Source organism: Neophocaena asiaeorientalis, unplaced genomic scaffold, assembly GCF_003031525.2.
Source record: "Neophocaena asiaeorientalis asiaeorientalis breed wild unplaced genomic scaffold, Neophocaena_asiaeorientalis_V1.1 scaffold768, whole genome shotgun sequence".
NCBI lineage: Eukaryota > Metazoa > Chordata > Mammalia > Artiodactyla > Phocoenidae > Neophocaena > Neophocaena asiaeorientalis.
This window is the reverse complement of record NW_020174713.1, coordinates 73,852-89,359: the sequence shown is the minus strand read 5'-3', so window position 1 is coordinate 89,359 and position 15,508 is coordinate 73,852. Positions and strand designations below refer to the sequence as shown.

The 15,508-nt window shown below is 47.4% G+C and overlaps 1 protein-coding gene across 1 annotated transcript in view; it reads right to left on the bottom strand.

Annotated features, from left to right (window-relative positions):
* The window catches only part of PELI2 (pellino E3 ubiquitin protein ligase family member 2), a 202,227-nt gene extending 186,725 nt beyond the window's left edge, over positions 1-15,502 (bottom strand). The window contains exon 1 of the mRNA XM_024760033.1: positions 15,156-15,502. Within this exon, the coding sequence (XP_024615801.1) occupies positions 15,156-15,232 (77 nt within the window). The 5' untranslated portion in view covers positions 15,233-15,502. The remainder of the gene's footprint in view (positions 1-15,155) is intronic.
* Positions 15,503-15,508: the final 6 nt, after the last annotated feature.

Genomic DNA, 15,508 nt, shown 5'->3' with positions numbered 1-15,508 from the left:
GCCCTTCTCCTGAGGGAGTGCAGCTCTATTGTCTGAATCTAATCTGAATGAAGGCAACAGGAAAAACAGGGGCAGGCATCCTCTGACCCTTCCCGTGGCCCTGAAGGAGAGGAACATAAAGGGAAGTGTAAGAGGACAAGCCATCAAGCGGCGAGAAAGGGTCAGATCCCCGCGGGGCTGTCGCCTATACCATTGTGTACCCCAGCCTGGCTGGTCCAGAGGGGAATCGCCAGCCTTTCTATTGTTATAATCCCAACTTCAGAATCTAATGCCAAACATTAAGCGTTCTACCCTTCAGAACGCTATCAAAAGGCATTACTGATAACGACATAAGATGCATAGGCTCTGAGAAGTCCAATATGCATAAGCTTTAGAATCTGAGAGACCTGGATTCAAATTTCCTGAGCTTGCAAATCCTTTACTAACTGTGCAGGCTCCTAGGCGAAGCTCAATCTCCAGGCATCTCCGCTTCCCCATTTCTCCAAGGACGGTGACATCACCTCCTCTGAGGCCTGAGGAAATTGAACACCTGGCAGGGGCGGGGCGCCCTGGCAGGCCTCCCACACCCTGCAAGGGACCCGGAGCTCTTACTGCCTCCTGCAGTCAGTAGATGGTACAGCAGCCGGGAGAAGGCACGAAGGGGAAAGCCCTGCTGGGACCTCCACACTACCAACAGAAGAAGCCGCCCCTGAAGAATGGGTGAAAGGGAGAACGTCTTCTCTTCCAGGGGGTCCCCTGGGAGCTAAGGAAGCCTGCAGGCTCACCACCCCGGCTAACCTGTACTCCTCGGCACACGCGAGGAGCGGTGGTATTTCTTATCCAACACGGAGTCTGTATGCTTAAATATCAGGGACAGGATTTCCAACTAATAAACCCAAAACATGAGCTCTGACAGTCAAGCGAAGTGCGGCTGCAGGGTGGGAGGAGGGCACACAAATTATTCAGGTGATGAAGATTTGTGTCTCTTCTCTCCCATCTGGGGAAAAGATGAGTTGTGCTATTTTTTAATGTTTGTAACAGTAGCACATGGGCAGACAACTGTTATAAGACAATAATTCAATTGAAGGGCATTCTAGTGTGTAAACCACTCAAGTTTCACCCTTGTGTAGTTTATTACATTATCAGAACCTCCTGATTGAATTACTTCCCTGCAGAGCTTCCAAGGCTCTGCTTTTCCCCCCATATAACATCTAATATTGCTTATCAAGAGGCTATATTTGTCCTTTGCTATTTTACCATCTGATATCTAAGGACACCTCTTTGTTAAGGACCTTTTTTTAGAAACCCTGGGTCGTGTGCATCTCACCACATCTGTAACCGAAAAGGCTTAACTGCCCTCCCAGGAAGGTCGAAACTGTACAACATAAAGCTACACCAGCTTCCAGAAGGGTCTAAGTCAACAGTTTCATCAAAGCCTTAATTGGCATCTGGTCTAAGTTAACACTCAGAATAAGCAAATAAAAGGCACTTTTCCTGGCCTGCTGTTGGCCTCTGGTTTTCGGATTAAGTAAACCAGTGCCACTGCTGCGACAGGTTGTACTAAGGACTGTCAAGGAGGAGATGGAGGGAGTGGGGAAGGTCATTCCCCTTATTCGACACTAACAGCAAGATCAAGAGACAAGAAAGGAAAAAATCAACACACAGGGACGTGAGAACCCAGGCAAAGGCAGACCTTCACTCGAGAAGAGAAGGGCTTGCAGCTCCTTTTCCAATCTGTAAACAAAATACAAAGTCGAGCCTAAGTCATCACAGACAATGGCAAAAGAAAAAAGATTTCAGGGGTGCATGCCACAACTAACGAGATTAAAGATTAGAAAAATAGCTCACTGAATTGGCTTTGAAACTAGAGAAAATGAACTTTGAATTATTTTGGATTTACAAAAGCAGCTCTTCCTTGCAGCATTAATTTAACTGTAATATATTCAGGTACAAGAAGGCAGATATGAGGAGGATTCGTGTTTTTATTCTCTGGAGATCATATATTTGATTTTTTTGAAAACATGTAAGTAGGCGCAATGCCTAAGTGGGCAAAGCACATATGTAGGCAATTTCCACCCCGCCTCAAAAGTTCATGTAAGTTGGAAACATTTAAAACAAAATTCAACCTCACTGGTAACTACATAAACGAGTCAAGTTTTGTGTCACTGTGTGTAAAGAGAATACCCAGTATGGAAAGCGTTTGGCTAAAAAATAAACGTAAAGGTACAAAACTGCTCAGACATACAGTAGAGGCAGGACCTAAGGACAAGGGTGCGGGGAGTCAGAAAGGCATGGGTCCGAATCAGAGCTCTGCCACATAATATAGTCCAGCGACCCTGCGCGAGCTTCTCAACCCCATGCGTGGCTCAAGTTCCTCATCTATAACACGGTGAGGGATGGTACCCACCTCCCCCGGTCAGAGCGGCTCTGCACAGGACCTGGCTAAGAGCAAGACACCATCACCGCCACCCATGCGCCAGCCCTGGGTGCGCCTCCCCCAAAGAGAGAAAGAACCCAGCTGCTAAGCGGCAGCAGCCTAGCTGGAATTTCCTCATCCTTGCAGAAAAAAAAGACAAAAAGCTCAGATCCCGATGCTCCCTCTTTAAGGATGATTTTAAACTGCAGGCGTCTGACCAGGGACCTCCACTTCAATTCAAAAGGAGGGAAGGCACTGAGGACAAGGTAAAAGTTGAGATGGGAGCCAGGAGCGAGCAGGGCAGTGATCTGAGACCCCGAAGAAACTGCCAGGCTCGCAAGAATACAAGTCTACTCTGCTCTGCTCTCCGAGCAACCAGAGACACTGGTCTGTGGGCAATGTGGTCCCGTGCCCACACTTCTGCTGCTGGTCCAGCTCAGCCAGAGACAGTCAAGACCCTGGGCTTCACTAACAGCCAGGAGGAGCACCTGGTATTCCTCCCTAAGGGCGAGTCACTGGATGGTTTGCACACTCAGCTTCCTCGGAGCAGGGGAAGGAGGGCTGTGGGGCTGTGGGGCTGCAGGTCCTCTCTGCCCAGGGGACAATGCATGTGGGATGCCATCTATTGGGCATCTGGGGAAAGCGAGGCTCTAGAGGATAGCTGGCTGAGTGTGTAAAGGTTCTTTTGATCCCTGACTGCCCTCCTGGGTGGGGTCTGACCCCAAAATACCCATCGGTTCCAGCACAAGTTTCCAAAATATGCTACTGAGTGAACGAGTGATGGCTTTATCCCACCACGGCCATCTCTCAGGAGAGGGCTCCTCCCAGCACAAGCCACTGTCCCTTGGTGGGGAAGGGAGACAAAGGTAGGGGGAAATAAACTACGAAAGAGGAAACGCAGACCCATTTGGAGATTTCAAAGAAGATCCAACCTGTGGATCAGAAAGCTGAAATGTGCCTGCTATCTCCATATGGAATAACTCCTCGAAATGCTGTCAAGGCTTCCCGATCCTGGCGGCCTATATCATTACAGGGCCCATGCTGCCTTCCCTTCCAGGTCTCTCTCATTACACTGGCCCTCCAATCCCGTAATTTCCAAACTCACTGATGTCTCTCAGCACCTCAGCCTCTACGCACACTGCTCTTTCCCTCGTGACCCTCAGCTAATTCCTACTCAGCCTTTCCATCTCAGCTTAAGTGGGATCCTTCCCTCAGCACAAAAACAAGTTCCGACCCCTACAGTGTACCCTCATAAAGCCCTGTACCTCATGGCAGCACCTGGCCAGCTTAATCTGCTTAAAGTCCCTCTTTCCTGATGGACGATAAGCTCCAGGAAGGCAGGGACCACTGTGTCATTACCCTCTGTATCCCCGGTGCAAGTAGATGCCAACCAGATGATGGTACTCCAACTTCATCTCCTTCCCCAAGCACTTCAGCCTCCTGCCAAATCCTTCAAAGTTCCTAAACCCCACACCTTTCCTACCACTGCTCTATAAAAATTCAGGCCACCTTTTAAAACTCTGCTCAAGGGCTGCCTTCTCCAGGATATGTTCCCAATCTCCTAGCAATACACATGCCTTTGACCTTCACCCTGGTGGAAAGACTCAGGCTTCACAGCAATACAAACCTACCTTCCAATCAGGCCCTGCCACTGACAAGATGAGTTACCTGAACTGAAGCCTCATGTCCCAAATAATGAAATCTAACTCCTGGGACTGATTAAGAAAAAAACAAAAGAACCTGGCACGCAGTGCACCTGAAATAACGGCTCCCTCCATCCACCCCTCAACACCATGTATGATTTGTTGCTTAGTTATTTGTCTTGCCCTTAGATGTAGGCCCCTGGAGGGCATTTCCTTATGTGGGTTTCTAAATGTGAGATCACTGGCGTCACCGAAACAGCAACCGTAACAGCAATCACCTCACACGTACTGAGTGGTTCAAAGTTTACTGCATACGTTTAGATACTGCCTAATTTCTAGTATGTACAGTGAATCCCACATTTAATTAAATATGTCCATACAGAATACATGTGCAGTAACATATAGCTACCTATATATTTGGTATCCCAAAGATTCTAGTGTAGTTTTAAGCTTTAAAATCTCCAAAATTATAAAAGCTACAAACTTACAAAATACACCATTTGGGAGTGTATTTAAGTTTCTTTTACACTTAGTTCACAAATTTTGAATGCAAAAGTTTTCATTTTACATGTTTCAGTCCTTCTGATTAAAAATGTCAAATGTTAAAACTTCCCAAACAGAATTTGGGGAATTTTAAGACATTCCATTCATTTCAGCTACTACAGGAATCCTTTTTTCGGCAAGGTGCTCAGTTTGAAGGCAGTCGCTGGCAGAATCTACACCTGTAGTTCTTTCTCTGCACCCCGAGGACCATGCACGTGGCTGGCAGCTCGGCTGCTGTCCACAACTGTCTCCTTCTGGAAGGAAAACACTGGCCCAGCCCAGACTTCACCACGCCACAGCCACCTTCTGTCTTTGCTCACTTCCTACCCAGCACATAACTTGGCTCCATGGGATCAATGAGACCTGGTATTTCAGGAACTGCACCTCCTTCCTACCGCTGACAGTCGCAGAGAGGTACAACCCACACAAATGAGCTCTTCATCGCCCTGTACTTGCACGATGCTAGTATAGACGACCTCCCCTCCTCAAACCTCTGTTAGTACTATTATTTCACGTTGGGTGGCCTTTAAAATGCTGAAAATCGGCATCATGACTAGCTGTCCCGGCTTAAAGCTGCTTATGCTACCGTCTTCCAGAAGCACGCTTCTCAGCTCAGCGGGGCCATTCTTCAACTGCCTGCTCTCAATGAATTTCAGGAGATAATACTGATTATGGAGATTAACGAACGCAAAGAGATCATAGATGACTTATACATGATAAAGTTATTCCACAGCTGCTTTTGCTATCTACGGTTTTCAGGCCGTACAGTACTTAATGTTTGGAATAACTCATCTAAAAGGCTGAAATTGTGCTTATTAAAATAATCAATAACCTGAAAGAAACAAAAACTCAGTGAATTCTTTCCTGTTAGTCTGTCAGATCTGACAACCGAACCACATGCAAATGTAATACTGTGGTGTTTCAGTTGTCTACTGCTGTGTAACAAACCACCCCCAAACATAATGGCTTCAAAGGACAACTGGCACTTAGAATTCGTGAATTCAGCAGAACTAGAAGGAAAGGGCTCATCTCCGCTCCATGCAGTGTGGCCTGGGGCAGCTTGATGGACCAAGAAGCCACCATGGCTTCACTCACAGGTCAGCTGCCTCAGCTGGGTGGCTGGAATGGCTGGGGGATGACCAGGCCTCCTCTCCTTTTGTAATCTCTCAACCCACCAGGGCCACCCTCTCCAGCAGGGTAGTCAGACGTCTTTATACGGCAGCTGCCTTCTAACAAGATGTTGAGGACTGAATTTATATGTTGAAGTCCAAACCCTCAGTACACTTCAGAATGTGAATGTATTTGGAGACAGGGTCTTGAAAGAGGTAGTTAAGGTTAAATTAGGTCACATGGGTGGGCCCTAATCCAATATGATTGGTGTCCTTATAAGAAAAGGAAGGGCCACCAGGGATGGGCACCCACACAGAAAAAGCCACGTGAGGACACAGCGAGAGACAGCCATCTGCAAGCCAAGGAGAGAGGCCTCAAGAGAAACCCAACATGCCAACACCTCGATCTTGGACTTCCAGCCTCCAAAACTATAAGAAAATAAGTTTCTGTTGTTTAAGCCACCGAGCCCGTGGTATTTTGTCATGGCAGCCCCAGCAGACTAATATAGAGAACAGAAACAGAAGATACAATACCCCTTAAGGCAACATCCAAAAGTCACAGACCTCTGTCACAAAGACTGGTCAGAGCAAATCACAAAACTAGCTCAGATGCACGGGGAGGGGATCCACCTCCTGAGAGAGGTCCGGTACGCTGGCTGTATTTGAAGATGACAGAGGAAGAATGTGGGACTAAGTTAAAACCCTGAGTTCTCTTATCTGATCTCCAACTGCCTGCAAATCCTGTTGGGAAAGTTGGGTAATGTCCACCTCAATACATGGCCTTTAGATATAACTCTTTCATTGAATGGTTTACAGAGTCAAACAACTGAATGCTTATTATGTGAAAACAGTTCTCAAGCAGTTTATGTTGAGAAGCATAAACTGCTGACACACATGGTACAGTTACCTGTTCCCTCCAATAGCTCTCCTGCATACCCTATACAAATAGCCATAGAGCAAAACGACAGACTCCATTCTGAATTCTACCCAAGAGCATGTAAAAACAAAAGCACCCAAACCCTAAAGCAGTCTCAAGTACCACAGCAGGGACCCAGTCTGTAAGTTTCTGGGATCTGGCAAGAAGCGCACTTCTTTGTGTTTGTGGTCCTTGTGCAAAAAGGACCTTTCCTCAAGGTCATCGATTCATCAGTCAAGCGCTCCAGAAAACCCTCACTGCTCACCCATCACAAGTTCTGATTATAATTAGAGCGCCCCACAACCGTGTAGCAGGAAGCACGAGAAGGCCAGGTATGGACCGGAAAGAAGGAGGGGCCTCGGGGGCTCCTCGAAGGGACTTGGTAATAGTAAACAGCCGTTTCATACCAACAGCCTGGAAGCCAAACACACAACTGCCTGCTCTGGTTGGATTCTGCTAAACCAGTACTAATTAGAATGGGAGCACAGAGCTTGAAATAACGATTCTCATCCTAAACACAGAGCAAGAAAAGCAGGGTACGAACGGAGTTAAGTGTTTGCAAGCGAGAAGCATTATGTGGACGGCTGGAAATAAAACCCCAGTCGAGAATGACTTGCAGTAGTCTTAAACCTGCTGCCGAAAATACCCCTAATGCATATTTATTAGGTCTGTCATCCAAGAGGCTTGTACCCCCCAGCCGTCGTTAGTCATTAGTAGGCACTAATGACCGCGGCCTTGCAGCACCACCCTAGCGCGCTGCAACGCAGCTCCGAGCAGCTGGTGGAATGGGAACAGACGGCCTGCTTCCCTTCAAGGCAGAACTTTCTGCAGGTGACAAAATGACTGTTAGGTGACTGACAAAAAGAAAAACGAAAGTTGAAACGGGAATATCTGACGTCAGTAAAGTACATGTTTAGTATCGCAGGGAGCCTTTAAGTTGGGCCCTTAAGGTTGAGAGGACTGTTTACAAAGCTGCAGCTGTGCTACAGAACCAGAATCTGCGTTCCTTCCAAATCGAGAAACAAGTCACCGAACCCCAGAGACACCTCTGAGCTGAGCAGGGCGCTGCAGTGTGCCAGAGAAACCCAACCTCCCATGCACCTGAAAAGGCATACCTCGCACTCCAAGGGGGGTAGAAGTCACCCCTTGTCCTCAAGGGGTCAACTCTTCTTGGAGGGAGGAGCAGGTCTTCTCAATGAGCCCTAGTGGAACGCAATTACCACTCTGGGCACGTGGCGAGCAGCGCAGCGGACTGAACCCTGCGTGTGTCTCGGGAGGTTAAATGTACGTCCTTCTACTTGTTTGCTCTTCTATTTTACCTTTAGTAAATGGTTTACATACTTTGCCTCCTTAACTAACAGGATACTCGGAATCCTTTGGCGTAAGAGTGAAACCCACTCAGGGTGGCTTAAACCGGAAAAAAGTAAATAAAAACTGAAAAAGATGGGGGACTCTCAGAGGATACAGGGTTACTTTCTCAGAAAAGTTTCCCCTGACTTTCCTGTCTACCAGGGCCCCCACTACCTTATCTCCAGCACTTGACCTGGCTAGTTCCCCCACACACACAGCAAGCACTCTCCTCCCCTTATCCTGCTTCATCTTCCTCCTGACACTCTCTGAAATTAAATGCTGCATCTACCTGCATGCCGACTCATTTGCACCACCCATCTCCCCCATTCACAGGTGAGCTCCCTGCAGGCGGGGCCCTCTGTCTCACTCCTACGGTATGCAGCCCAGTGTCTGGGGCAGTGCTGGCCCTCAGTCAGTATTTTTGAGTCACTGAATGAGTGGCTGGTCACTCGCAACCCTGGACAGTGGGTGCAACTGGATCTCATGAGGGACAGGAACCAGAAACTGGAACCCAGACAGCAGCTGGCTCCCATACGCCCCAGTCCCTCTCTGCCTGGGCTTCTCCTTCCACCGGCGCTGCTGCAGCCCTCTTTGCAGAGGTGCTTTCTCCACTCCAAGTTTCAGAGCTGAAAATCCAGCTACAGTCTCCCACGCCTTTAGGATAAAGTCCCGAATCCTGCTGGACCTGCCCTCCCACCCTCATCTCTCACATTATGCATTCCAACCACTCTCTTCTAGTCATTTGGGGCTTTTCTCCATTCCTCAAAGGAGCATGTGTGCTCACCTCTGGGTCGTAGAATAGTCCTCCTCCTAGAGCAATCTTTCCCTCTACCTCCACCTGGCTGACCCCTTCTCATCCTGGCACATGGTTAGGTGACCCTGTTAATGTGCCCCCCGTCACAGCTTATACTCTAAACTGCTTTCTATGCAGGATCCACAGCGGCAGAGGTGATACCTGTCTTGTTCACCACTACATCCCTTAGTGCCAAGGACAGCATCCGACACGTAGCAGATGCTCAAATATTTGTGGAATAAATAAATGAACTGTGTATTTGTACTACCTGTTCCCTAAAGGGCTGTGACAAGAATAAGACAGCAATTCACGTGTCTGCCTTGTCTTGCTGTATCCCCCATGCCTGGAAGAGCACAATCCCAATAAATATTTGTTGAATGAATAAATCCCTGGCTTGCCTGATGTAACTCCACCCCTTTCTCTCCCACTTGGGAAAACATAGCAGATGCGAGTGCGTAAAATCATGTTATTAAAGGGACATTTTGGAATCATTTAAAAGATCCATACTTGATTACGTGTCATAAATTACCGGCCATGTACCTCAAAACTGATCATCACATACTAAGGTGGCTGAGAACAGCTGATTTAGACAAAGCTAACAAATGTGAAGCGTTTTCTGCTCTCGTTATTTTTATTTTGCAGAAGATAAAAGTGACAGTAAGCTCAATAAGAACCATTAACAGAATCATTCTTACCCTCGACTGACTTTCTTCTTATAGATTCTGCTCACGCCAGGGGAAACCCTTAGTTAAATCAAAAGATGTCAAAAATTCCTTTTCAGTTATTTTTCTCCCATACCAAGGAGCTCCATCAGGAGCTACACTCTCCATTCCAAAGACAATCTATGGCCCCACCTTGCTGATCCCCACATAACAGGCACAAAACCACTGCCTCAATGTGACAATACTGGTCTCCCTCAAATACAGCAACTGGCATGGTTTTGGTTTTTGGTCTTTTCTGTGTACATGTTTTATCCTTTTGATAAAATATATTTTGGTAAAGGTGCTGGAACCTGTATCAACCTGGTTTTACTTCTGTTTACCTAAAGCATACCCAAACATTAATCATATGATGAAATACAACTGAAAACGAAAAGTCCTAATGAAGGTTTCAGGCTTGGTGTGTTAAAGAGAGAAACAAACACATCTGAGAGAGCCAGACAAGAAACCACACAGACAGCCACATACTCCAAACAAGGCTAAAGTTAGTAAAGGAAAATATAGCAACCCAAAGCCAGTCACATCATGACCCTTAATAGCCTACAGAAGTAGACACTCCATCCACACAAACAGAGCTGAGCTCTGCAGATCACCCTACACGCTGAGCGACAGCAAAGATTTTGTTTTGTATTCTTTTTTTTTAAGTTCAAAGACCTTTTAGTCTATAAAGGACACGAGTGTTTGATGTCTGGGCCCAAATTAGAGAGGACGATGAGAAAAGGAAAAGTGTTAGGATGTATTTTAAGGTTTCTTATTACTACCAAGGGGAGGGGTCAAGGCAAAATGCCAAGGTTAAGACAAAAATGGTCATCTAGAAATCGGAGCTGCTTGTTTCAAAAAATAAAGACCATAAACTCTTCCAGCAACAGTCCTCTTTGTCTTACCTGATAAAATGCTACACAATCCAAAGGGAAATAGGCAGGTACCCCTGACCTTTAGCCGTTTGTAGATCTTGGTCAGTTTCAATTACAATATTTTTGAGTCATATCTGTAGAAATTCTTAACCCTTTTTTGTGCGAAGGATCCTTTTGGCAGTCTGGTAAAGTATACTGAGCCCTTTTCAGAAAAAAGAATTTTTAATAAATTTATTTATTTATTTTTTGGCTGTGTCAGGATCCTCATTGCTGCGCGTGGGCTTTCTCTAGTTGCGGCAAGCAGGGGCTGCTTCTTCGTTGCGGTGCGCAGGCTTCTCATTGTGGTGGCTTCTCTTGTTGTGGAGCACGGGCTCTAGGCACATGGGCTTCAGTAGCTGTGGTTCGTGGGCTCAGTTGTTGTGGCTCGCGGGCTCTAGAGCACAGGCTCAGTAGTTGTGGTACACGGGCTTAGTTGCTCCGCGGCATGTGGGATCTTCCCGGACCAGGGCTCAAACTAGCGTCCCCTGCATTGGCAGGAGGATTCTTAACCACCGCGCCACCAGGGAAGTCCAGAAAAATATTTTTAAATGCAAAAAATACAATACAAAGGATTAAAAATGGAATCAATTATACTTGGTTATCAAGATAGTTTTAAGTTGTGATACAATAATGTATGTACCTCTGGATTAATGTATTAACGAATCGAGCAGCAGGTCTATCTGTTGCCTATACACATAATGGAGTGAAATGCTAAATCTCAGTTTGAATACAGTAAAAATAAAGATGATTTTCCCCCATCTAAGTTCAAGGGCTCCCTGGATTCCATCTGTGGACCCTAGGTTAAAAAACCTTTGGATGAGAAAGCCAATAAAAATACATTTTGTGAAGCATCAAATGAAAAAGAAAGTCTTGCAAAATGCATTATCCATTCAACTGTGAGGTGAGGGGAACTAAGAATAAGCAATATTTTTCCAGAAACCATGATGGGCCATTAGTCAGCAAGAGAGCTGCATGCTTTAAATTGAATCCAGAAAGAGATTCAGCTCCCCTCATAAAAGTTACAAGAAAAATTGAAGCTTTGAGGAACTGACTGGACTCTGCTAACAGCACTGCTGGACTCTGTCCTGAAATGGGGAAACAGTGACCCAGCAGTGTAGTGATCCAGCTCAACTATGACCTTGAACAAATCCCCTTCCTTCCGGGAGCCTCAGTTGCTTCCTCAGTAAAATTAAAGAGCTGAACATGTACCGTGACCTCTTAGGGCCCTTTCAGTTCTAAAATCTCAGCATCAGATTATCTCTTCCTTATGTTGATTATTTCAGCCCACTGAGCTTAATTTCAAAACATCACTGACTTCCTTAAACTTGGAACAGAAAGTTTTACCAAATTTTGAACACCCTCATGTACAACCTAACACCAATGTACCAAATATATGTATACCATTACAACTTTTTTAAATGCCTGTTTTGCACATCTCTACTTCCAAAAAAGTAATCACAGCATCAATCTTTTCTGCTATTAAAACACAGTTCCCATTCGAATTCTAACACCTTCACTTTAAGAATATACAAAATCAACACATGCTGGGCTACCTAGATTATGTTAACTATATGTTTTCAACATTTCAGCCAATGAACAATATGACAGGGTATAAACCAGAAAGGTCCTTGACAGCTACCTAATCCAATCATATTTCATTATTTCTAAAGAAACAGAGAAAGGGTAAGGGCCTAAGTCACTACCACAAAGCCAGTGGGCAAGAAAGGAATTCAATCCAGGTCTCCCGACTGCTAGTTCATCCTCTCCTCACGAACTACACCAAACTGCCTCTCAAATCCTGACACACTTCCCCAACTTCAACATTTTAGCCAGGTTTAAAATTAACAGCACAAAAGACCTGACAGGTAGACCAGTCCTTTTCTCTATCTTCCATTACATAATGTACACAACAATGAGTTGTGGCTACGATGCATTCACTGGTTGAAATCAAGAAATAATTCAATTCTACCAATCTGCCAAGAAAATGATGGCCCTACTAAAATCCTAACTAGCTGGCAATTCTCTTAATATTGTGTAAAGCACGAAAAGACGCAGAAGCATCTATATATGGATACAGACAGATACATATATAGCTCCTCAGTCTGCTCTCCAGGACCTCTTAGCAACATTTTACTATGAAATTTAGAAGCGAACAAAAAGGGCTACCACACAACCGTTTTTTATTTTTTAAATGAAAATACACTGTATTTTACAAGCAAAAAGCTTCTATCAATATCAATATTGGGCATTTTTAGATCTCAAGGTTAATTTTATCAGTGAGAAAACCTACTAGAATTCTCTGCCATTATTTATGTTCTAGATGATCAGACATGCAAATCTGATAATAATTTTTATTTGTTACTGCTGTTTTAAAAGGGAGAGTCCTGTCTCAAGTCCTAAGGGTAGGATAATGATTAATAAGGGTCTCTTTAAAGTCTCCCTACCTTTTCACCATTTCCCCCGCATTCTTCAAATGTGTTCAATATCGCTAGAGAGTCAGAAAACTACTCTCAAAAACAGAAAAAGGCCACAATTCTTCTGAAGTATTCAAAAACCAGACGAGCATCTTCTCAGAACCTGGTCTCAACTCACCTTTCACTTCCTCAGAGAGACCTTCCCTGACCTCCCAGCTAAAGAAGCAAGACCTGCCTACAACAGACATTTCCCAAGCTAACCCACTTCTGCTGAGAACTTGGCAGCACCCAAAATTGCCATTAACTATTCCTTTGTTTACATGTTTCCTCCTGTTTATACCTGCCACTCCACACTACAATGAAACCTCCTTGTTCACTGCTGGAGCCGGTATGCCTGAACAGTGCTGGCACATAGTAGGTGCACAAATAACTGCTGAGTGGCCCGAAGTATTGATGTAAGTGCCAACTCTGTCATATGAAGTGTCTCCTGAAAAAGCATTCTTAAAGGACAGAGCACATGCAATAGGCAACGCATTTACATAGCCTACTTTAGAGTAAGCCTGTGATACTAGGACAATCCAGGGTATAAATCCCTTTCAGGGCTTTGGAATGCCCAGCACTTCCAGCTGTGAATACAAAACCCTCTCCAGGCCCATTCACACACTGCTTTCATGAAACATCTCAACAACGATTTCCTCAAAAGGAAATAATGAAATAAAGTCCTGGCCTAAGTTAATCTTTCGTGTCAGGTTCACAATGTTAAACATACTTTGAAGCCAGCCACACAAACAAAACCAAACTGCACAATATTTAGGCTGGGCTGAGATTACATAAAACAAGCTAAACTCTGGCTTTTTTCCTCCCATTCCTCTCTCCTTCCAGTGAACCCTGATATCTGTCTTTTAAGTACAATTAGATGCAGGTGAGAAAAATGCTTATCTGCAAACAGCTTCCAAATAGGTAATGAGATTTCCAATGATATTCCACCTAATACTGTAGCAACAAGGTAAGTTGGACTAGACAACTTAGAGCTGAGCTGTGTCTGGAAGCTCCTCTTAAAAATTCTTCTTTTTAAAATTATGTTTAAGTCGGCACTTACTTCAAAGTATTCAGTTATCAAAACACATTTTTCAGAGTGCCCTGAGTTTTTCCATACCCATGACTCTTCGCATGTGTGCTAAGCCTACCTTTCAGCACCCATAATGTTAAGAATACAGGTCTTTCAAGAGAGAAAGACAAAAGCGCGGGTTCTCATGAGTGACAGATCCAAAGGGAAAAATAATCTTTTCTCTTCCAATACTAAACCCAAGTTGCTTCTTCTCCGGAGTTTCCCCGCACTTTCCCCTCCCCACTCCGCTCCCCTTTCACTGCCCACTTTACCCTGCTTTAATCCTGGCGAAGCCTTTCTCTTGGCTTATTAAGGGTAAACAATAGAAATGTCACAAGGAAACTCAGGAAGAAAATGAAGTCTCTAATTGCTGCCGTTTAACGACTGTAGGTAATTACTATCTTCAAAATGTGGTTTTCACAAGCGGAGGGAGTCGAGGCGGGTGGGGCTGGCGAGCTCCCCGCCGCTGGGAGGACATCTGCGAGGCCGAATCCCAGGACCGAGGGACGAAAGGGATGCGGTCCCGTGCCCGGGAGCCCAGGGTGGGGGGCAGCGGCGTTCCTGCCCACTCCGGGACACTCCCGACCGAGTCACAGACTGTTCAGTGCCCTCGGGCTGCGGCTACCCGTGGCGGCCACCATAACAATATGCAAAGCGCTGCCCGTGGACGCCCCCCGCGCGGATCCCACTGCCCGCTGCGGCCGAGCCGGCGGTGCCGCGCCTGGAGTTCCGGGCCCCGGGCTCACAGTAAGCGGGGTCAGAGGGCCCCCGGGGGCTTCTCAGCTTCGCCAAGGTGGTGGTGGGTGGGGGGTGTCCTCGGACACCGCGTGGTGCCTGCGACGGCGGTGCCTCAGCCCTGGCCACTACCCCCGCTACCCGGCCCGGGGCGCGCAGGAAAGTCGAACCCCTATCCCTGCGGTACCACCGACGACTTGGTCCCCGAACGCTGAGCCCCGCGGGGCGCGGGGTCGCCCCAGTCCCCGCCACTGCCGCCGCCCCGGGCTGGCCGCGACCCGCCACTTCCTTCGCCACCGTCCTCGGCGCGGATAGCGCATCCCGGTGCCCGCCGCAGCGCCCCGCGCGCGCCTCCCCGCCCCCGCCGTCCCAGCCCTCCGAGCCGCTCGCGCCGACCCATGCGCCCGGGCGATCCCCACAGAGCCCCCGAGCCACCCCGCTGGCCCTGCTCCGGGATGCGGGCGCGCTGCTGCCACCCAGCCCGGAGCGCTTGCCGCCCGCCCCAAAGCTCCCCGGGTCGGGGACCCCCAGACTTACCCCAGAACCACCAGCTCCCCGTATTTCACCGGCTCCTTGTTGAGGGCGCAGTGCTCCTCCTGGCCGGGGGAAAACATGGAGCCCTGCTCGGCCGCCGCCGTCGCCTCCGCCGCGACCCCCGCCGAGTCCGCGCCGCCGCTACAATCCCATCCCGAGAAGGGAGTGAGCGCGCCAGGGAAGGGCACGGCGGCGAAGGGGGCGCGGGGCGGCCAATCCCGCGGCTGCTCCGTCGTGGCTGCGCGGCTGCCCTGCCGGGCTCTCCGGAGCTCCGCGCAGCGCGGCTACCCCGAGCCGGACTCGGCAACAAATGGAACCAGGCAGCAGGGGGACCTACCCGCGCCGAGCGCCTGAGC